This window comes from Nicotiana sylvestris, chromosome 9 (assembly GCF_000393655.2).
Source record: "Nicotiana sylvestris chromosome 9, ASM39365v2, whole genome shotgun sequence".
NCBI classification, from domain to species: Eukaryota; Viridiplantae; Streptophyta; class Magnoliopsida; order Solanales; family Solanaceae; genus Nicotiana; species Nicotiana sylvestris.
Genome location: NC_091065.1, coordinates 125,771,380 through 125,793,890, shown reverse-complemented (window position 1 = coordinate 125,793,890; position 22,511 = coordinate 125,771,380). Strand labels below are relative to the sequence as shown.

General features: G+C 39.2%; 1 protein-coding gene across 1 annotated transcript; it reads right to left on the bottom strand.

The window, feature by feature from the left end:
• Positions 1-7,132: 7,132 nt before the first annotated feature.
• On the bottom strand, positions 7,133-8,619 carry LOC138878183 (uncharacterized). Its single transcript, XM_070157849.1, has 3 exons — positions 8,199-8,619; positions 7,759-8,042; positions 7,133-7,210 (listed from the first exon to the last, which is right to left on the bottom strand). The coding sequence occupies exons 1-3, from the start codon at positions 8,617-8,619 to the stop codon at positions 7,133-7,135; spliced, it is 783 nt and encodes a 260-aa protein (XP_070013950.1).
• Positions 8,620-22,511: the final 13,892 nt, after the last annotated feature.

Below are 22,511 nucleotides of genomic sequence, written 5' to 3'. Positions count from 1 at the left end.
TGCGGAATAATAAATACATAAATTAAAAAAGACAAAGATTTTATGTGGAAAACACCTGGCTCAAAAGGTGAATAAACCATGACCTACTTTCTAGTAGGATTTTCCCAAACTCTCCACTAAAATCACTGAGCCAAAAACTACATTTACAAAAACTCTTTTGTTATCCTAGGATTAACTCTAATCTCGTTGTAGCACACAACCTCAACTGTTGCGACAACTTCAAGTTAACTCTAACTTGAAAACTCTGAGTACCTAATACAATTGCTTCTAGATAAGCTGAAAGGTGCAATATGAAAACACTTACTACAATTGAACTAGAATAAAAGAGAGACACTTGGAACTGGTTCTTTTATCTGGTTCAAGTAGCTTCAGGTTTGCACGCATCAATCACACACAAATTTCTTGCAAAATTGCCTTGCTATTTTGCTCTCAATTCACGTTTAACTTCTGCTTATGTGCGTTAACTGTAAAAGAGAACAACACTGATATTTACGGAGTTAGTAAATAGAGATTGACTAGAATTCTGATGCTCCTCTTCCATGGTGGAAGAGTTCTAGTTGATCTCAACCTCTAACTCTATCCTTCTCTTAAACCGTGTTCTCTTTGAGTAAGGAGTCTTTCTCCTTATCCAATATGCAACCTTTTCGATCGGGATCAGGAAATATCATTTCTGATAAGTTAGGTTTATCTCTTTCAGGTGCATCTCACATGCTTGAGTTGACCATATATGTGCTTCACTACGATGGACCTGGTCCATATCTGAGTTCCTTTGTCAGTCTTCAAAACTCACCTTTAATTGGGCCAACAAATTCCCCCTTTTTGATGATGACAAACTCTGTGCTTATCATTCATTTAGGCCCTGTCAGAACTCAGCTTATTCATCAATGCAAAGTTAGAAATTTTTACTTATCATCAAGGACCAGGTTCATTAGATTATAAACATCACTTATTCAGAATATAAAGCATAATATCTCTTTTCCCTTTTGGCATCATCGAAAAGTTGCATAAATAAAGTGTGATTTTTATATTTTAAAAATTACTCATGGCCACTGGGCAACTGCAAGTGCAATCATGGATTAATTACCAGTAATCAACCAAATATATTCAAACTATCAAGGAAAGATAAACAGTCAACAAGAGAAAAAGCAACAAACTTCATTGATAGAGAATATGATTCTGCTACAATCCACAAAAAGAAACAAAAACAGTCAAAACATGAGCAAGCAAGAAAAATCCCTAATCTGGGTCACTGAAAGGTTTAGACAATGTTTAAGAAATGAAGGCTAAAGAAATTAAGGCTTGGAAGAACTAGAGGGTTGGGTTTTGGCTTGGAGAAGGTGCAACATGTCTTGAAGAATGCCATCATCCTTCTCCTTTTCTTTTGTGAGCTCAGCTCTGAGAGCATCTCTCTCAGATTCAACCTCTGCCAACCGAGTCTTCAGCCTAGCTATCTCAGCATCCTTTGCACCACTCTCCTACAATAGAGCTCTAACCTTGCTGTTAATAGGTGTCTTTTAGATGAACCAGGTTCATTGGGAATGGCATTGACCTCATAATCATAAGCAATCAGCGTATTAACTCCAAAATGGTCTTTGCTTCTGACCATCTCCCACTTCTTTAGGGGCACCTTACAACGCGTAAGAACAATAGTGAGAATAAACCTATAAGGAGTGGCATGAGCCTTGGAGCCATTGATAACCCTATCAAGCAGCTTGATCATAAATCCAGGCCAGTTGATCTGCCTTTCACTTTCAAGACACTCCATCAAAACCAAATCCATGTAATTAGCAATGTGTCTTCTTTCTTGCCTAGGCAGCAAACACTTGTTGACAAATTCAAACAGGACTTTGTGACATGGCTTCATCTCACTCTTATGTACAACCTTGGCATCATTCACTTCTGCGACATCACAGAACTTCCTAGTAATGGGAAGGGCGATAGGAAGAGAGTCCATACTTGGCCATTTTTACCTCGTGTAGTCATCATACCCTTCAGAAGGAATGTCAAGGATTTCACCCAGCTCTTTTGCATCAAACGTCACTTGAACCCCTTTCACCTGACTGGTAACTCTGCCATCCTTGATCTCTGCATTTGCCATAAACTCAATAATCTCATTTTTTGTCAGCCTTCCATCCAACTCAAGGACCATGTCCTTCCAGCCCTGAACAGCTAGAGCATCAACCAGTCGAACCATCATTGGTTCCTCCAAATACTTCAAAAGTCTACCCTTTAAGATTCTTCGTTTGCCAAACTTGGCCAGCTTGTCTTGTTCATAGTCATATTCACCCTCTTCTTCATCACTCCAATCTTCTTCCTCAGTAATCTTAACTTGCTTGGCTTTCATAGAAGACCTTGTTCTTTTATCCAAAGAAGAGGGTTCAACAGCCTTGGAAACAGATGAAGGCTTTTTTGAAGATGTTTTGGTCTTCTTGGGCTTAGGGGTCTAAACCCTACAGTCACATGTTCATCCTGATAGACCGGGTCCATCTCATCCACATCAATAGCCTCAACAGGCTCTGCAACCTTAGCTTTCCCATTGTCCATTATTTTCTTCTTGCTTTCTACCATAGCCTTTTGTAACTCATCCTCACTCTGCTTCAACTTACTCCTTGTGGCCCTTCCTTTTGGTAGAGGAATCTCAACAGTTGTTAGAGAAGTAGCCTTCCTTTTCTTGCTAGTTTTTGCAGTGTTGAGAGCTTTTGGTGTTGGGGTTCTCCTTTTCTTGGGGTTATAGCTTGCACCCACTTTCTTCAGAAGATCTGCTAGGGTCTCCTCAATAGATGAACCGGGTTCATCTGCATGTGAACTGAGATTGACCAGCCCTTCAGCAGCCTCCCCTGAACCACTTCCCCCCCGTTTTCTTGCTACTCTCTACCACTTTTTCTGGCTCAGCTCCACAGATTGCTAGTTTAACCGCTTCAGGGGTGGGTGAGTAATCGGCCACTTCTTTCCCTTTTCCCCTCACATCACTACTCACACCCTCACTCTCTTTTTCTTTTTAACTTTTATTTTTACCTCCTCTCCTTCTTGACTCAGGCATTTCCACATTTATAACAGATCCAACCAAAATAGAACGATTGTCCAAATTTTCAACTAGAACAGAACGTACCTCAGAAGGGGTATTTTGTGCTTTCTCATAATCAGAAGACCCAGTTCCTTCCCCCTCACTCACATACTTGAAAGAATCATTAGAATTTTCAGAATCTTGGGCTTGACTAGCCTTTAATTTGGCATTTAGTTTCTTTGAAAGAGCACCTGTAGACACAGTTTTGTGAGCAAGCATCTTCACTCGCCTTCTCCTAAGTTGGGGGGTTGTGCTAGGTTGAGGAATAGTGGAGGTATCAGAGGGTGTAGGTGGTGGAGGAGTGACTGGGTTATCTTGGGGGTTGGTCATCTTTGCTAGTTCTGAAAGAAGATTTTTGAATTGAGTTTTGGAAGAGAGAAGAGTAGAGAACGAAAGAAAATTGACGGTTTTGAGAATTATGAGAGTGCCAGTGATGATGATGATGGTTTTTAAAAAGAGAAGGTTAATTAATTTCTAACGACAACTTTTTGTAGTTAATTAGAAGTCTAATCACTCTGAAATTTCAGGTTGAACGAGTGGTTAAGCTTCCCTAGATTCTAGGCATTTTATACGGCGAGGATTCTAATAGAGACAAAACTGGTTCAAACTCAAAAGGATAGTTTTTTCTGAAGTTTTTGAACATAGGTAGAACTCTGCTCATTAATTAAATATTAATATTTCTAATTATGTAGAGTGTAGAAAACATACCTCGTTATTCAGATGAACCAGTACTGATGAACCAGGTTCTTCACTAAGAATTCTCTTGATCATGCCTCAATTTGCCAAAATAGAGAAAATTTTGTTAGAGATTAGTGAGTCATATCAACACATGGCACATGAGTATACTATTTATAGTATGAGACTGAGTAAAGATTAATCTAGATATTTACACAAGTTCCAGATTTCCTAACCTAAAAAAATATTTTTTTTGTTTTTTTTTCATTGTGCATTCTGAAGTGGTTCCATTAGGTGATCTTAATCATCCCTAGTTCTAACATGTTCCTTTCAAAGCTTTCTCTGCCAGTGCTTTTATAAAGATGCCAACAATCTATTTATCAGTAGCACAAAATTCTATAGTGATCAGTCCTTTCTCATAGCTGTCCCTCAAAAAATGGTATCTAACATCTATGTGCTTAGTTCTCTTATGATGAACTGGGTTCTTAGTCATACTAATAGCACTAGTGTTATCACAGAAAATAAGAATGCAACAAACTTCAATACCAAAATCCATCAACTGCTGTTTGATCCATAGCAATTGAGCACAACAGGAATCAGCATCAACATACTAAGCTTCAGTAGTAGATAAGGCCACTGAATTTTATTTTTTAGTAGCTCATGACACAAGACATGAACCAAGGAAGTATGCCATATCTGAGGTGCTCTTCTTATCCACAAGGAACCCTGCATAGTCAGCATCAACATATCCTACTAGGTTAAAGTTACTACCTTTTGGATACCAAAGACAAAGGTCAGTAGTGCCTTTCAAGTATCTCATTATTCTCTTGACATCAGTCAAGTGGGATTCCTTTGGATTTGCTTGAAATCGAGCACAAACCCTACACTGAAAATAATGTCAGGTCTGCTAGCAGTAAGATACAAAAGTGAACCAATCATACCCCTATACAACTTCTGATCACTAGATGAACCAGGTTCATCTATGTCCAATTTTGTAGCTGTTGCAATAGGAATGTCTATTTCCTTTGATTCTTCCATTTTAAACTTCTTAATCAACTCTTTTGCATATTTCTGCTGATGGATCATGGTTCCATTTGAGTTTTGTTTAATTTGTAAGCCTAAGAAGAAATTAAGCTCACCCATCATACTCATTTCAAATTCACTCCCCATAAGTTTAGCAAATTCCTTATTTAGTTTTTCAGTGGTGGCCCCAAAAATTATGTCATCAACATATATTTGTACTGCAGGAAGATCCTTACCTTTTTTCCTCGAGAATAGAGTGCTATTAATTTTACCTCTCTTGTAGCCATGTTCAAGCAGGAATTTGGATAGTTGTTTATACCATGCTCTAGGAGCCTGCTTGAGTCCATAGAGTTCCTTGTCTAGTTTGTATACATGATCCGGACACTCCTTGATTTCAAACATAGGAGGTTGTTTGACAAATACTTCTTCCTTTAAGTAGCCATTTAGGAAGGCACTCTTGACGTCCATCTGGTGAAGAATAAATTCCATGTATGCAGCAAAGGCTATGAAAAGTCTTATTGCTTCCATCTTTACAACTGGAGCAAAGGTCTCATCATAGTCTATGCCTTCCTCCTGGCTATAACCTTGAACCACCAACCTTGACTTGTTCCTTGTAACAATTCCATTTTCATCAAGTTTGTTTCTAAAGACCCATTTAGTGCTAATTACTGATCTGTCCTTGGGTCTTGGAACCTGATGCCAAACTTGACTCCTTTCAAACTGATTGAGTTCATATTGCATTGCATTTACGCAGTCTGCATTTTACAAAGCCTCAACAACATTTTTAGGTTCAATAAGAAATAAGAAAACATCAAAAGCACACAGATTCTTTAATTGAGATCCAGTTTTAATTCCAGAAGTTGGATCAGTAATTATGTTCTCAATGCGATGAGAACTTTTTTACTTGTAAGGTTTCACAACCAACTGGTTTCTGTTTTATGTTTCTCCTATGTTCTATTGTCGAGGAACATGCTCATGGAAATGTTCCATTTGTGAATTAGACTCAGTTCTTCTTTAATCAGTTCCCCTTGTTGAGTTGCCTTGGATGGAAGAACCTGTTCTATCACATGTTCCTTCTTCTGGTGCAGCTTTAGCTTGGGCTGTGACTTCATTTAACCTTTTTACCAACCCAATAACATCATCTTCATGTTCTGTCTCATAGAAAGAATGTTATTTTCATCAAAAATTACATGTATACTTTCTTCTACACACATATTTCTTTTGTTGTACACTTTATAAGCTCTGGTATATGAAAAATATCCCAAGAATACTCCCTTATCACTTTTGGGATCAAACTTACCTAAGGAGTCCTTTCCATTGTTGTGCACAAAGAACTTGCATCCAAATACCCTAAGATGGGATATATTTGGTTTTCTCCCTTTAAGTAACTTATATGGAGTCTTCTCTACAAGAGGTCTAGTCATGCACCTATTAATGATGTAACATGTAGTGTTTACAGCTTCTGCCCAGAAGCTATGGGACAGTTGACGAAGCATAGTCCTAGCCATATCTTCAAGTGTCCTATTCTTTCTTTCAACTACTCCATTTTGTTGTGGAGTCATAGGGGCAAAAAATTATGATCTATGCCATGCTCATCACAAAATTTAGCAAACTTAGCTTTTTCAAATTCAGTTCCATGATCAAACCTAAATGATGCAAGTTGATTACCTAGTTGTTTCTGAGTTTTTCTAACAAAGGAAGTAACATGTCAAATGCTTCATCCTTAGATGTTAAAAACAATGTCCAAGTGAACCTAGAGTAATCATCAACAAGCACTATCACATATTTTTTACCATCTCTACTTATTGTTCTCATTGGACCATAGAGATCCATATGAACCAGTTCGATCAACCTGGTCGTGCTTACCATTTTTTTTGCTTTTGAAAGAGGATCTTACCTGCTTTTCCTTTGCACAAGCCTCACAAACTTTGTCTTCCTTAAACTTGATGTTAGGCAACCGTATCACCAGGTCCTTGGAGACTAATTTATTTAGTTGACTTAGACTTGCATGACCATGTCTTTTGTGCCAAAGGAGGGTATCATTGTCCAACACACTTAAGCAAGTGAGTTCATTTTCTGAAAGAGTGGACAAATCTACGGTGTATATATTTTTTACTCTTTTTCCCTGCAAAACAATCTTATTAGTGGTAATATTATCACAAAACATCTGGTAGAGGTGAATGCTACCAAGTTGCCTCTGTCACACAGTTGTGATATACTGATTATGCTATATTTCAAGCCATCTATCAAGTAGGCATTCTCAATGGAATGTGAATCTGTATTACCTACCTTTTCAACCCCAATGATCTCACGTTTCTTACTATTTCCAAAGAAGACATTACCTTCTTTTAGGTCCTCAAGTGAAAAGAACTAGTTCTTGCTTCCAGTCATATGCTTTGAGAAGCCACTATTCATGTACCATATTTGGCTTCTCTCCTTCACTTGGACCTGCAAAAGGAAATCAGGGGTTAGTCTTAGGAACCCAAACTAGTTTGGGTCCTTTTCTATAGGCAAAAGGGTGAATTAATTTTTTTTAGCCCATCCTGGCAGCCTATTCTTCCCTTGAACAAAAATTTTGTTCTTTTGACTAGCCTTTTCTTTTACATTATATTCACCTTTGTAGTGACCAGTCTTACCACAGTGTGTGCAGATTTTGTTCTCAGGAAGTTTGACGTACTTGCTTTTGGGATCCCACTTAGGTGCTTGGGTCCCATAGCCAAGTCCTCTCTTATTATTACTATGGTGTTCTTGTATCCATGATAGTTCACCAGAGGACTTATTCTATTTGCAAGTTCTGTCTAGTTCATGCTTAACCTTGCTTAGATCTTCTTTTAAGACTCTTATCTGCTCATCCCTTTTGTACAACTCATCCTTCATTTTTCCTATTTTCTTCTAAGGTAAAATGTGTGTGATCAACTTTCTTTTTACTTTTTTCCTAATTTCATTTTTAAATTTTCAGATCTAAGCTCTAGCACAGTAGTGTCAAGTTTAAGAACCTGGTTCTTCAACTCAGCATTTTTACTATCACTTTCACTAGCCCTGAGTTCCAGATTTTTGCACTTATCTTTCAAGATTACACATTCCTTAGATAGTTGTTCCCTTTCATTGTTTATGACCTCAGATTCATCAATGAAATCTAGCAGTAACTCAGATAGACTTTCTTTAGACAAAAATTTAATCTTGTCTTTGAGATGAATCATACTGACCTCTGGTTCATCATCTGATTCTCCAATGGCCATAAGTTCTTGTTCATCTCCATCTTCATCTTCGAAATCCTCATCTGAGCTTTCTCTCCAAGCAGCAACCATAGCCTTTGTTGATCTTTTGTTCTTCTTGGGATGAACCTGTTCCTTCTTCCTGTTTCTTCGTTCAGCCCTTTCCTTCTTCCATTCAATTTCCCATTGAGGATAGTTTTTAATCATGTGGTCGGTCTTACCACATTTGTAACAGCCCTCGTTGGTCAGTTTCTCAGGGACCCTTAGTTTGTTGTAAGTTGCACCTCTTGAAGGGCCATTTTCTCTCATTAGATACTTCTTTAAATCCCTCGTGATCATAGCCATTTCATCCTCCTCTAGATCTACACCTTCAGGAATTCTAAGAGCCAGGCTTCTTTCCTTCTTGGGTGCATCCATCTTCATGATTTGCCTTCTAAGTTCATAGGCAGTAAGATTTCCAATAAAAATGTTCTTTGATTCCTGAATAGCAGTGATTTTGCTTTCCCAAGTAACTGGCAAAACCCTTGTCAGAATTTTCTCAACCTTGTCTTCTTTAAGGATAATCTTTCCAAGAGACTTAAGTTCATTTGTTAGTGTTGTGAACCTTGTATACATCTCTTGGATGGTTTCTCCTTCCTTCATGGTGAAATTATCATATTGAGAATACAACAGTGTTCCTCTTGATCTCTTCACTTGAGGAGTTCCTTCATGAGCCACTTGCAAAGTGTCACAAATTTCCTTAGCAGTAGTACAACTTTAAATTCTACTGTACTCGTCTGGAACAAGTCCATACACAAACCATTTCTTGGCCTTAGAATTCTTTTCCCACTTCTTCAAGTCCTAGAATTGCAGTCAGCTCTAGTCTTTGGCACATCCACTCCTTCATCATTCTTCTTCATGGTAGCCAAGGGACCATCAGTAACAATGTCCCATAGTTCATAATCCTATCCGATGATGTGACCTCTCATCCTATTTTTCCATCAGGAGCAGTATTGGCCATTGAAGAGTGGAGGCCTAGCAATGGATTGTACTTTACAGTTTCCAGGTGGTGCATTCATCTTGATCTATTCCTAAGGTGTTAGCCTCTTCAAGGATAACCTGTTTTGATATCAATTGATGTTTTATACTTCAATACCACATAAGAGGGGGGTTATTTGTGTGGTGTCCAATTTTTCGCTTAAGTTGTTTATGGAAGGACCTGGTTCTTCTATGTGTTCCAACTACTACTGTTACGGAATAATAAGTACAGAAATTAAAGAACACAAAGATTTTACATGGAAACCACCTGGCTAAAAAGGTGAAAAAACCACGACCTACTTTTCAGTAGAATTTTGCCAAATTCTCCACTAAAATCACTGAGCCAAAAACTGCATTTACAAAAACTCTTTTGTAAACCTAGGATTAACTCTAATCCCGTTGTAGCATGCAACCTCAACTGTTGCGACAACTTCAAGTTAACTCTAACTTGAAAACTATGAGTATCTAATACAATTATTTCTAGATAAGTTGAAAGGTACAATATGAAAAACACCTACTACAATTGAACTAGAATAAAAGACAGACACTTGGAACTGATTCTTCTATCTGGTTCAAGTAGCTTCAGGTTTGCACGCTTGAATCACACACAAATTGCTTGCAAAATTGCCTTGCTATTTTGCTCTCAATTCACGTTTAACTTCTTCTTATGTGTGTTACCTATAAAAGAGAACAACACTGATATTTATGGAGTTAGTAAATAGAGATTGACTAGAATTCTGATGCTACTCTTCCTTGGTGGAAGAGTTCTAGTTGATCTCAACCTCTAACTCTATCCTTCTCTTAAACCGTGTTCTCTTTGAGTAAGAAGTCTTTCTTCTTACCCAATATGCAACCTTTTCGATTAGGATCAGGGGATATCACTTCTGATAAGTTAGGTTTATCTCCTTCACGTGCATCTCACATGCTTGAGTTGACCATATCTGTGTTTCACTAGGATGGACCTGGTCCATGTCTGAGTTCCTTTGTCAGTCTTCAAAACTCACCTTTACTTGGGCCAACAGAAGCAATACATAATGACACCATTTTTGGCAAAGAATATTTCTTGGTCCATTGGTCATGCTCATATTTGGGCTTGTAAAGTCATAAGGCTCGAGGCTAGACTTAGACATATTTATTTATTAATATCTTTGAGCGAGTATTTTTCTTAAAAATTTGAGGCTAAGATAAATCTAACTTACACCTCCATTTGCAACAATATTCAACTAAACCATTAGGCCAAGACTTTCAAATTATTGAAAAATGATATTAAGTAATACTTTTTTTTATTTATATAAATACGATAGCACTTAAATTTTTTTTTTGCATACGCCCCTGACTCTTACTATTCCATGACTTGAGATACCTTCACAAGTCCTTCATCCCTCGAGTTTTGTATTTCATGCTTCGTAGGTAATACAAATATTTTAACACACACCATCGAGTTCATGTTAAGGTGGGGAAAAGGGAAATCATTTAGCAATCGCCAAAATAATATCCATCAAATGATATATATATATTTGACTAATGACTAATCTTTTTTTGCCGACCGATCAAATATGTTGAAAGTCCAGAAAATTTGGCGGCCTAACTCATAACTCACTACCAATCGTGCCATGGACATGAACAACCAAAAAATTGCAGAAATATAATATTTTTGGGGATGGTATTTAAATTTTGACCCCCGCTTGTCTTATGGGCAGAATTTCAAAACCAAAAGTACAAGTGTTTCCCATGGAAAAGCAAGGGGAAACACTTTGTTTTCATAGCAACTAAGAAGGAGAAGGAGGAGGAGGAGGAGGAAGAGGCCTGAAGTTATATTTGCTTTGGGTACTAGTTAAAATTTTCTTAAAAAAGAGTGCAAGTTAATCCTCGTGCAATTATTACATCTACTTTGAGGGCTATTTGTGTACATCGCCCACCAATTTGACTCTCAAAGCCCGCAGGCTTGATGTACATATGTGACGACTTGGTAGGTATTTTTGATTACTAGCCTTTATTTTTGTATTTTGAGACATCTATTAGCTTCATTTGATATTTTTGATTTGTGTACATGGTCTGTGTTATTTTTTGTAAAGTATTTACGAAAATATTTTGAAGAAAAAAGTGATTTTAGGCTTAAAATGTAACTGGAGTTGAACACGGCCAACATTCTTGGTAAACGACCTCGGATCGGTGTTTTGGTAATTCTGGTAGGTTCGTATGATATTTATGGACTTGTACGCACTTTTGGTTGGGGTCCCGGGTGATCTGAGCGTATTTCGTCGCGTTATGTGAAAAATTGTGAAAATGAATTTTCAAGTTGAAAATCATGAGTTTTGATGATCGATTCTTATTTTTTAATGTTATTTTGATGATTTGAGGTAGAGATAAAGTTTATATGATATTATTACACTTGTGTGCATGTTTGATTTGGAGCCTGAGGGGCTCGGGTGAGTTTCAGATGCATTATGAATGAGTTTGAATGGTTTGAAGACTATTGGTGCATCTCATGTTTCTAGTGTCTGTTGCAGATCTCGCAATTGCAAGGTCTGACTGGCATTTACGAATAAGAGTTCGCATTTGGGAGCAGGGGCCTGGGCAAGATGACCTCACATTTGCGAGGAAAAGGTCGCTTTTGTGCACTGTCTAAGTCCGCTTTTGTGAACGTTTCGGGCGCATTTGCGACCACTAGGAATCTTGGACATCTTTACAAATGCGAAGTGGTTATCTGTATTTGTGAAGGGGGCAATTTGCAATTGCAATAATAATGCTGCCTTTGCGGCTTCTTGACATATGATACACTAGTCTCATTTGCGATCCATGTGTCGCATTTGCGGTGTTTGCAATTGCAAACAAGAGTTTTCAATTGCAATATTTGCAACTGGGTAAAAAGGGAAGAAATTAGGGATTTGGGTAGAACTTAGAAATTTTACAAAATTAAGGTCAGATTTCAAAATCACATAACCAGGCTCAGAGGTGAATGGGTAATCAGATTTTAGTCTAGATCTCGAATTTTGACCAAGCGGGCCCGGGGTTGACTTTTGTTGGCTTTTTTAATTTCATCTAAGATTGAACCTTTTTCATCCGTGGGTAGTTTATAAATCTTAGTTTTAATTGTTTGATTAAAATTTGGCTAGATTTTGTTGGTTTGGAGGCTTGTTCGAAAGAAAAAGTCGTAATTGATTGTTAAGTTGGTTGCCCAAAGAGGTAAGTGTTGTGTCTAAACTTGATTTGAGGGAATTAGAACTTTTTGGTCTATTTGTTATGTGATTATGTAGGAAAATGGTGTATATGTGAGGTGACGAGTGTATATGTGCCGTTATGGGATTAAAGCATTCAGGATTGGGTTATTTACTTCCATGTCTTCATTTATTCCATGATATCTCTTGTTAAATGCCTTAATTGCTACATATTCTTATTTGTTATCCATGCTTTACTTGTTATTTAATTGTTACTTATTTCGACTTGTTCATTTCTCACTCAATATCTGCTTACCTGCTGCATGTTTCTACTTGCCTTAATTGTATATTTTCATTATCACATATTTTTACTTGCTTTTATTGTCCTTATATTACTTGATGCTCTCTATTATGTTATCTCGATTACGTGATCCATTTAGCTATTCTTGTATTGATGAACTGTCAAGGTTTGGGATTACGAGGTGATGGTTATTCTCTGTTTGTATTGGTAGTTCTTTAATGTTTAGCATGTTTCATTTTTGTTTTGTGTTGAGATTACATAATTGGTTGTGTTGAGTTGCTTATGTTAATAAGTTGATATTGAGAATAGGTTGTGCGCCGTAATGGTATTAATATGAATTGATATTGGGATCGGGTTACACGCCGCAATAGTTATTGTATTAAATATTAGGATCGGATTGCACGACGCAACAGAGTTGATGTATTGTAGTTATCTATGGTTGTAAAGTTTATTCTCATTATAGGACATGAGGTTTGAGATCATGTTATTTTTGGGCCCTCTGGTAGTTGTCCTTCGGGTCCGTTTATAAGAGTTTATTTCTTTATTTCTTTTTCTGCATAACATTGTTATTATTCGCACAAGTTTAGTATGAGTGTCTTTAATAGCCCCGTCACTACTTCGTCGATGTTAGGATTGATACTTACAAAGTACATGGGGTCGGTTGTACTCATACTACACTTTTACATTTCTTGTGCAAACACTAGTGTTGGTCCCAACGACGTGCAACAACAGCTATTGCAGAGCCTCGATCGAGCAGGAGGATGAGATACTTATCCAAACTGCACCAGTTGGACCCGTTCAGGTCCTGGAGGGGTTCATTGTCGCCCTCGTGCTTCAGAATGCCCTAGTCCACTTAGTGGTCCTTACATAGAGTATGGACCAGGCCGGTGTATTTTTCAGTAGCACCAGTCGGTAGACCAAGCTGGTGTATTTTTTAGTAGCACCAACCGTCTCTCAAGCTGGGGGAGAAGCCCAGATTCCCGCTACTCACACTCTAGAGAAGATGACTCATATGTATCAAACTCTGATGGTTCCAACAGTTGGAGTAGTTCAGCTCATTATTGCTACATAGTCTAGGGAGAGGCCCGCGATGTCTTATGAGGGATTGAATAGGTTGTATAAGTTCACCAAGCACTTTCCTATTTATTTTGGTGGTACACCTTCTGAGGACCAACGAGATGATTTGAACCGTTTCCATGAGATGTTGTGCAACATGGGTATTGTGGAGTCCAATGGTGTCGACTTCGTAGTGTTTCAGATGATCGGCTCTGCCAAGAGATGGTGACGGGACTATGTTTGAGGCCGACCAATAGGTTCACCTCCACTTACTTGGGATCAGTTCTCACAGCTATTCTTAGAGAAGTTCACTCCTTTTACTCTGAGAGAGGAGTACCACAGCCAGTTCAAGCATCTACAACCGGGTAGCATGACTGTTATCTAGTACGAGACCAGATTTATGGACCTATCTCGCCTTGCACTTATCTTGATCCCTACTGAAAGGGAGAGCGTGAGGAGATTCATATATGTCCTTACTTTTGGTATCAGGCTACAAATGTCCAAGGACACTGGGATGGTATTTCTTTTCAGGGGGTTGTAGAGATTGCTAGGCGGATCGAGAGGATTTGTGGTCAGGGTAGAGAGGCAGTAACTAAGAAGAGGCCTCATCATTTTGGTGGTTTTAGTAGTGCCTTATCTAGAGGTAGAGTTTCATTTGGTAGAGCCCATCCTCATAGGCCAATTTAGTTAGTGCTTCAGGTAGCACACGGTGCTTCGGATAGTCGTGGTCCTTTTGGGTGTCATCCTGATCAGTTAGCAGCGGGTAGAGGAGTTCTTGCCCGGATCGACTTACTGCAGGAGACTTGAGGTAGAGTGCTGGCGTTCGCATTCCCTAAAGTCTCCTCCTATCTTATCCTTACTTTTTACCTTATTTCAAACAATTATATTTCGTTCAAACTTTATTTGTGGAACTCTAGTATGTCCATGGATCGTGACTCCAGATTTTTGGGATATGTTTAGACTACGCTACATTGTATTTATAACATCTAATTTAGTTTCATATTATTAAGGTTCTGCTTTAAAATTTTTAAAAAATAGATAATTAATTTTGCTAATGTTGGCTTACCTAACAAATAGATGTTAGGCGTCATCAGGATCCCGCAGTTGGAATTTCGGGTCGTGACAACATACGTGCCAAACTTGTCCTAATCCATCAAGCTCCACATAAGACCCCTTTTATAATTTTACCTCTTTTTCATCAAAACCCTAATTTTTGTAATAGAAATCTACTCTCACAACTTGTTTGGATGGTTGTTCCCCGTTGTATCATATTGTATTGTTATCCCAAAATAATATTTGTTTTTATTGTTCTATTAAAATTGATTGTATTGTCTTGTTAAATTCATTGTTCCGGAACAATAAAAAGTCCCTTTTTTTTGAAATAACAGGTTTGGTGTGGTGGGTTTGTTTCCTATTTTTCTTTCCAGTTATGCCCTAATTTATTATTCCACAATTCTATTTTACCCTTTACCTTTTTGTTTTCTATTTTAACTCCTAATCTCCAACCTATAATATACTATGTTTGTGTGATGACCCAAAAGGTCATCATTTGTTTTGAAAGAAAATTCTACGTTCCAAGGCCTAAAAAACCTCTTTCTACATCACCTCGATCTATGTGCGCAGTCCGGGCGCGTAGCCGGAAAGCCAATATGTGAAAAATCTGTGAAAATAATAAATTTTGCCTATAAAATGAATTTAAGTTGACTTTGGTCAACATTTTGGGTAAACGGACCCGGACCCATGATTTAACGGTCCCGGGGGGTCTGTGAAAAAATATGGGACTTGGGCGTATGTCTGGAATCAAATTCTGAGGTCCCAAGCCCGAGAAATGAATTTTTATAGAAAATTATTTTCTGGAATATTTATGAGTTTTTGGAAATGAAATATGTTTAAAACTTGATGGTATCGGGCCTGTATTTTGGTTTCGGAGCTCGGTACAGGTATTATATATGATTTGAGTCGAACCTATAAAATTTGGTAAGAATTGGACTTGAAATGATATGAATCGGACTTTATTTGAGAAAATTAGAAAATTTGATGTTCTTAAGAAAATTTCATGATTTTAATGCTAAATTCATAGTTGTTGATGTTATTGGAAAGATTTGAATGCACGAGCAAGTCCGTATGATGTTTTTAGGTTGGTGTGCATGTTTTGTTTGAAGTCCCGAGGGCTACGGTGAGTTTCGGGTAGGTTCCGGGATGTTTTAGGCTTAAAACTCGGATTGCAGGTCCAGAGATGTTGCAGATCTCTGAACCCGCCAATGCTGACCGCGGAGGGGCCTTTGCGGCCACACTCCTTTTTGTGCGGTCCGCGGTGAGGAAGAATTTCACCGGTCTGACTACAGAAGCCTATATCTTTTGATCTACAAGGAATTATGAGATGATTCAAAAACGAAAGTTGTAGCCCTTCGTGTCTAATTTCCAGAAAGATAAAGAAATCACAATTTAAACATTTGTAGAGAAAGATATGGCCAAAATACTAAAGCATGTCACTGCAGTCAACATTGTGAGCTCCACGGCCGCACTCCTTTAGCATAGGGGGTCTGGGAGGGGTATATTTAAACGGGATTTTTAGTTATTTTTCATTTTTCAAAACCCCAAAAACATAAGAGGCAATTTTTCAAACAACCTTTCTTCTCCAAAACATTAGTAAGTGATTTCTATCTCATTTTCTTTACTTCTTAACTTCTTTTTACAAGATTTCATCCAAGAATTTAGGGGTTTCATGGTGGAATTGGGGAATTTTGGGTAAAACCTAAGAATATTGAAATTTGGGGATTTAGAAGTCAAATTGAGGTCGGATTCCAAAACCAATTATATATCTGGGCTCGGGGGTGAATGGGTAATCGGGTTTTGGTTCGATCCTCGGGTTTTGACCATGTGGGCCCGGGGTGATTTTTGACTTTTTGGGTAAAACTTGGAAAACGTATTTTCATGCATTAAAATTGATTCATTTAGCATTTATTGACATAATTAAGTAACTTGTGGCTAGATACGAGAAAATTGGCGGTGGAATCAAGAGGTAAAGTGATAGTTGAGACTTGAATTGTGTTCATGGCATCGAGGTAAGTGTTTGGTCTAACCTTAGCTTAAGGGATTAGGAGTCGTGTCTTATTTGCCACGTGGTAACTGTGGAGTGTGACGTATAGGCATGGTGACGAGTATCTATACATCGGTGTCAAGCATGCTCGTGAGTCTTGTATTGTAATTATTATGACATGTTGTGGTTTATTGCGCTTCGTATGAGGATTATCATTGTTGTTCCCTTGCCAGGATGTTATTATCATAATTGTTCCCTTGCCGGGATGTTATTATCATATTATCGTTCCCTTGCCGGGATGTTTGTTTTGATATTATTGTTCCCTTGCCGGGATGTTGTTGAAATATTATTATTCCCTTGCCGGGATGTTGTTATATTGCTCTTGTTCCCTTGCCGGGATTCTTTTGTGATTGTTGTTGATTTGTAAATGGGATCAGGTGGCACACCGCCACGGAAGATATAGGAAATGGGAGCGGGTTGCACGCCTGCAACAAGATCTATGAAATGGGAGCGGGTTGCACGCCTGCAATAAGATATATGAAATGGGAGCGGGTTGCACGCCTGCAACAAGATATATGAAATGGGAGCGGGTTGCACGCCTGAAACAAGATATATGAAATGGGAGTGGGTTGCACACCTGCAACGTGATATATGAAATGGGAGCGGGTTGCACGCCTACAACGAGATATATGAAATGGGAGCGGGTTCCACGCCTGCCACAAGATATATGAAATAGGAGCGGATTGCACGCCTGCAATGAGATATATGAAATGGGATCAGATTACACGCCTGCAACGAGATACATGAAATGGGATCGGGTTGCACGCCTGCAACAAGATGTGAAATGAAAGTGAATTCTGCATTTGTTTTCCTTATCCCTGTTAGTAATTGGATTTTGGGTTCTTTATATTCTGTTGTTACCTGTTATTCCTGAAAGCATGTTTTCCCCCCTCCCATCTTTAGCTGTAATTATCTGCTTTTATTTTTCCACTGTATATGATTTAACTACACAAGTTTATTTAGTAGTTTGGTCCTAGCCTCGTCACTACTTCGCCGAGGTTAGGCTAGGCACTTACCAACACATGGGGTCGGTTGTGCTGATACTACACTCTGCACTGTGTGCAGATACTAGTACCGGAGCATTTGCACCGTAGTGAGGTTGCTTCCTTCAGTCCAACAAGCGACTCGAGGTAGTCCTGCAGACGTCCGCGGGCCTTGGAGTCACCTCCTATCTTTCCTCTTTCTGTTTTACTTATTCAGAGACAGACTAATGTATTTCATTCAGACTTTGTTTGTAGTGTTCTTAGACTATCTATGAAGCTGTGACTCCAGTTCTGGGTAGTATTGTACTTCAAATTATGTAGCAGCGTTCATTTGGACTATTAAGACTCGGCTTCTGCATTTTCCGCTTGTCTAATCTTATTCCATTGTTTAACTACTTCGTATTTTACATTGTTTAATATGTTTAAATAAAATGGAAGATAAATTCATAATATTCGGCTTGCCTAGCTTCCACGAGTAGGCGCCATCACGACTCAGCACATTTCATTCTTGTGGCAGTCTCCTATTCTTCCGAGAGGTTAGCTGAGATCTATATCCGGGAGATTGTTCGCCTTCATGGTGTGCCCGTGTCTATCATTTTAGATCGAGGTACGCAGTTTACCTCACATTTTTGGAGGGCAGTTCAGCGAGAGTTGGGCACACAGGTTGAGTTCAACACAACGTTTTATCCTCAAACGGACGGGCAGTCCGAGCGGACCATTCAGATTTTGGAAGATATGCTCCGAGCTTGTGTTATTGACTTTGGAGGCTCATGGGATCAGTTTTTGCCTGTAGCGGAGTTTGCCTACAACAACAGCTACTAGTCGAGTATCCAAATGGCTCCTTATGAGGCTTTGTATGGTAGATGGTGTCGGTCACTGGTTGGATGGTTGAGTCGGGAGAGGCTCTGTTGTTGGGTACAGATCTAGTACAGGATGCCTTGGACAAGGTCAGAATTATTCAGGATAGGCTTCGTATAGCTTAGTCCAGGCAAGAGAGTTATGCCGATCGTAAGGTTCGTGATTTGGCTTTCATGGTCGGTGAGCGGGTATTGCTTCGAGTGTCTCCTATGAAGGGCGTGATGAGATTTGGGAAGAAGGGCAAGCTTAGCCCTAGGTTCATTGGCCCGTTTGAGATTCTTGATCGAGCGGGAGAGGTGAGTTACAGACTTGTGTTGCCGCTGAGCTTATCAGCCGTGCATCTAGTGTTTCATGTGTCCATGCTTCGGAAGTATCACAGCGATCCATCCCACATGTTAGATTTCAGCACTGTCCAGTTGGACAAGGACTTGTCTTACGAGGAAGAGCCGGTAGCTATTCTAGACCGGCAAGTTCGTCAGTTGAGTTCGAAGAGTTTTCCTTCTATTCGTGTTCAGTGGAGAGGTCAGCCTACTGAGGCATCGACCTGGGAGTCCGAGTCCGATAAATGGAGCTGTTATCCCTATTTTTTCCCTGGCACAGGTACTTCCTTCTTCTGTCCATTCGAGGACGAACAGTTGATTTAGAGGTGGAGAATGTGATAACCCAAAAGGCCATCACTTATTTTGAAAGAAAATTCTGCGTTCTGAGGCCTTAAGAACCTTTTTCTGCATCACCTCGATTTGCGTGCACAGTCTGGGCACGAAACCGAAAAGCCAATATGTGAAAAATCTGTGAAAATGATGAATTTTGCCTATGAAATGAATTTAAGTTGACTTCGGTCAACATTTTGGATAAACGGACTCGGACCCGTGATTTGACGGCACTGGAGGGTCTGTGAAAAAATATGGGACTTGGGCGTATGTCCGGAATCGAATTCCGAGGTCCCAATCCCGAGAAATGAATTTTTATAGAAAATTATTTTCTGGAATATTTATGAGTTTTTGGAAATAAAATGTGTTTAAACTTGATGGTATCGGGCCTGTATTTTGGTTCCGGAGCTCGGTACAGGTCTTATGTATGATTTAAGTTGAACCTGTGAAATTTAGTAAGAATTGGACTTGAAATGATATGAATCGGACCTTATTTGAGAAAATTGGAAAATTTGATTTTCTTAAGAAAATTTCATGATTTTGATGCTAAATTCATAGTTGTTGATGTTATTGGAGAGATTTGAATGCACGAGCAAGTCCATATGATATTTTTAGGCTGGTGTGCATGTTTTGTTTGAAGTCCCGAGGGCTCGGATGAGTTTCGGGTAGGTTCCGGGATGTTTTAGGCTTAAAACACAGCTGTTGCAGGTCCAGAGATGTTGCAGATCTCTGAACCCGCTAGTTCTGACCGCATTGATTTTGTGCTGATCGCGGAGGGGCCTTTGCGGCCGCACTCCTTTTTGTGCGTTCCGCGGTGAAGAAGAATTTCACTGGTCTAACTACGGAAGCCTATATCTTTTGATCTACAAGGAATTTTGAGATGATTGAAAAACTAAAGTTGTAGCCCTTCGTGTCTAGTTTCCAGAAAGGTAAAGAAATCACAATTTGGACATATGTAGAAAATGTTATGGCCACAATACTAAAGTATGTCATTGCAGTCAACATTGTGAGCTCCGCGGCCACACTCCTTTTTGTGCGGTCTGCATAGGGGGTCTGAGAGGGGTATATTTAAACGGGATTTTCAGTTATTTTTTATTTTTCAAAACCCCAAAAATATAAGAGGCGATTTTTCAAACAACCTTTCTTCTCCAAAATATTAGTAAGTGATTTATAACTCATTTTCTTTATTCCTTAACTTCTTTTTATAGGGTTTTCATGGTGGAATTGGGGAATTTTGGATAAAACCTAAGAATATTGAAATTTGGAGATTCAGACCTCAAATTGAGGTTGGATTCAAAAACCAATTATATATCCGGGCTCGGGGGTGAATGGGTAATTGAGTTTTGGTTCGAACCTCGGGTTTTGACCATGTGGGCCCGAGAGCGATTTTTGACTTTTAGGTAAAACTTTAGAAAACTTATTTTCATGCATTAGAATTGATTCATTTAGCATTTATTGACGTAATTAAGTAACTAGTGGCTAGATACGAGCGAATTGGTGGTGGAATCTAGAGGTAAAGCGATAGTTGAGACTTGAATTGTGTTCGTGACATCGAGGTAAGTGTTTGGTCTAACCTTAGATTGAGGGATTAGGAGTCGTGTCTTATTTGCTACGTGGTAACTGTGGAGTATGATGTATAGGCATGACGACGAGTATCTTTACGTCAGTGTCAAGCATGCCCGTGAGTCTTGTATTGTAATTGTTATGACATGTTGTGGTTTATTGCGCTTCATATGAGGATTATCATTGTTGTTCCCTTGTCGGGATGTTATTATCATTATTGTTCCCTTGCCGGGATGTTTGTTTTGATATTATTGTTCCCTTGCCGGGATGTTGTTGAAATATTATTGTTCCCTTGCCGGAATGTTGTTATATTGCTCTTGTTCCCTTGCCGGGATTCTTTTGTGATTGTTGTTGATTTGTAAATGGGATCAGGTGGCACACCGCCATGGAAGATATAGGAAATGGGAGCGGGTTGCACGCCTGCAACAAGATCTATGAAATGGGAGCGGGTTGCACGCCTGTAATAAGATATATGAAATGGGAGCGGGTTGCACGCCTGCAACAAGATATATGAAATGGGAGCGGGTTGCACGCCTGAAACAAGATATATGAAATGGGAGTGGGTTGCACACCTGCAACGTGATATATGAAATGGGAGCTGGTTGCACACCTACAACGAGATATATGAAATGGGAGCGGGTTCCACGCCTGCCACAAGATATATGAAATAGGAGCGGATTGCACGCCTGCAACGAGATATATGAAATGGGATCGGATTACACGCCTGCAACGAGATACATGAAATGAGATCAGGTTGCACGCCTGCAACAAGATGTGAAATGAAAGTGAATTCTGCATTTGTTTTCCTTATCCCTGTTAGTAATTGGATTTTGGGTTCTTTATATTCTGTTGTTACCTGTTATTCCTGAAAGCATGTTTTCCCCCTCCCATCTTTAGCTGTAATTATCTTCTTTTATTTTTCCACTGTATATGATTTAACTACACAAGTTTATTTAGTAGTTTGGTCCTAGCCTCGTCACTACTTCGCCGAGGTTAGGCTAGGCACTTACCAACACATGGGGTCGGTTGTGCTGATACTACACTCTGTACTGTGTGCAGATACTAGTACCGGAGCATTTGGACTGCAGTGAGGTTGCTGCCTTCAGTCCAACAGGCGACTCAAGGTAGTCCTGCAGACGTCCGCGGGCCTTGGAGTCACCTCCTATCTTTCCTCTTTCTGTTTTTACTTATTCAGAGACAGACTTATGTATTTCATTCAGACTTTGTTTGTAGTGTTCTTAGACTATCTGTGAAGCTGTGACTCCAGTTCTGGGTAGTATTGTACTTCAAATTATGTAGCAGCGTTCATTTGGACTATTAAGACTCGGCTTCCGCATTTTCCGCTTGTCTAATCTTATTCCATTGTTTAACTACTTAGTATTTTACATTGTTTAATATGTTTAAGTAAAATGGGAGATAAATTCATAATATTCGGCTTGCCTAGCTTCCACGAGTAGGCGCCATCACGACTCACCACATTTCATTCTTGTGGCAGTCTCCTATTCTTCCGAGAGGTTAGCTGAGATCTATATCCGGGAAATTGTTCGCCTTCATGGTGTGCCCGTGTCTATCATTTTAGATCGAGGTACGCAGTTTACCTCACATTTTTTGAGGGCAGTTCAGCGAGAGTTGGGCACACAGGTTGAGTTCAACACAACGTTTCATCCTCAAATGGACGGGCAGTCCGAGCGGACCATTCAGATTTTGGAAGATATGCTCCGAGCTTGTGTTATTGACTTTGGAGGCTCGTGGGATCAGTTTTTGCCTGTAGCGGAGTTTGCCTACAACAACAGCTACCAGTCGAGTATCCAAATGGCTCCTTATGAGGCTTTGTATGGTAGGTGGTGT

What these genes read in the sequence shown, in the direction of transcription:
- LOC138878183 (XM_070157849.1), bottom strand. Translation starts at nt 8,619, where the DNA reads ATGAAGGAAGGAGAAACCATCCAAGAGATGTATACAAGGTTCACAACA. An exon ending in CGAGGGCTGTTACAAATGTG is followed by an intron (nt 8,043 to 8,198) that starts GTAAGACCGACC and finishes GAGAAAGCTCAG; the next exon opens with ATGAGGATTTCGAAGATGAA. An exon ending in ATGCTGAGTTGAAGAACCAG is followed by an intron (nt 7,211 to 7,758) that starts GTTCTTAAACTT and finishes TTCCTTTTGCAG; the next exon opens with GTCCAAGTGAAGGAGAGAAG.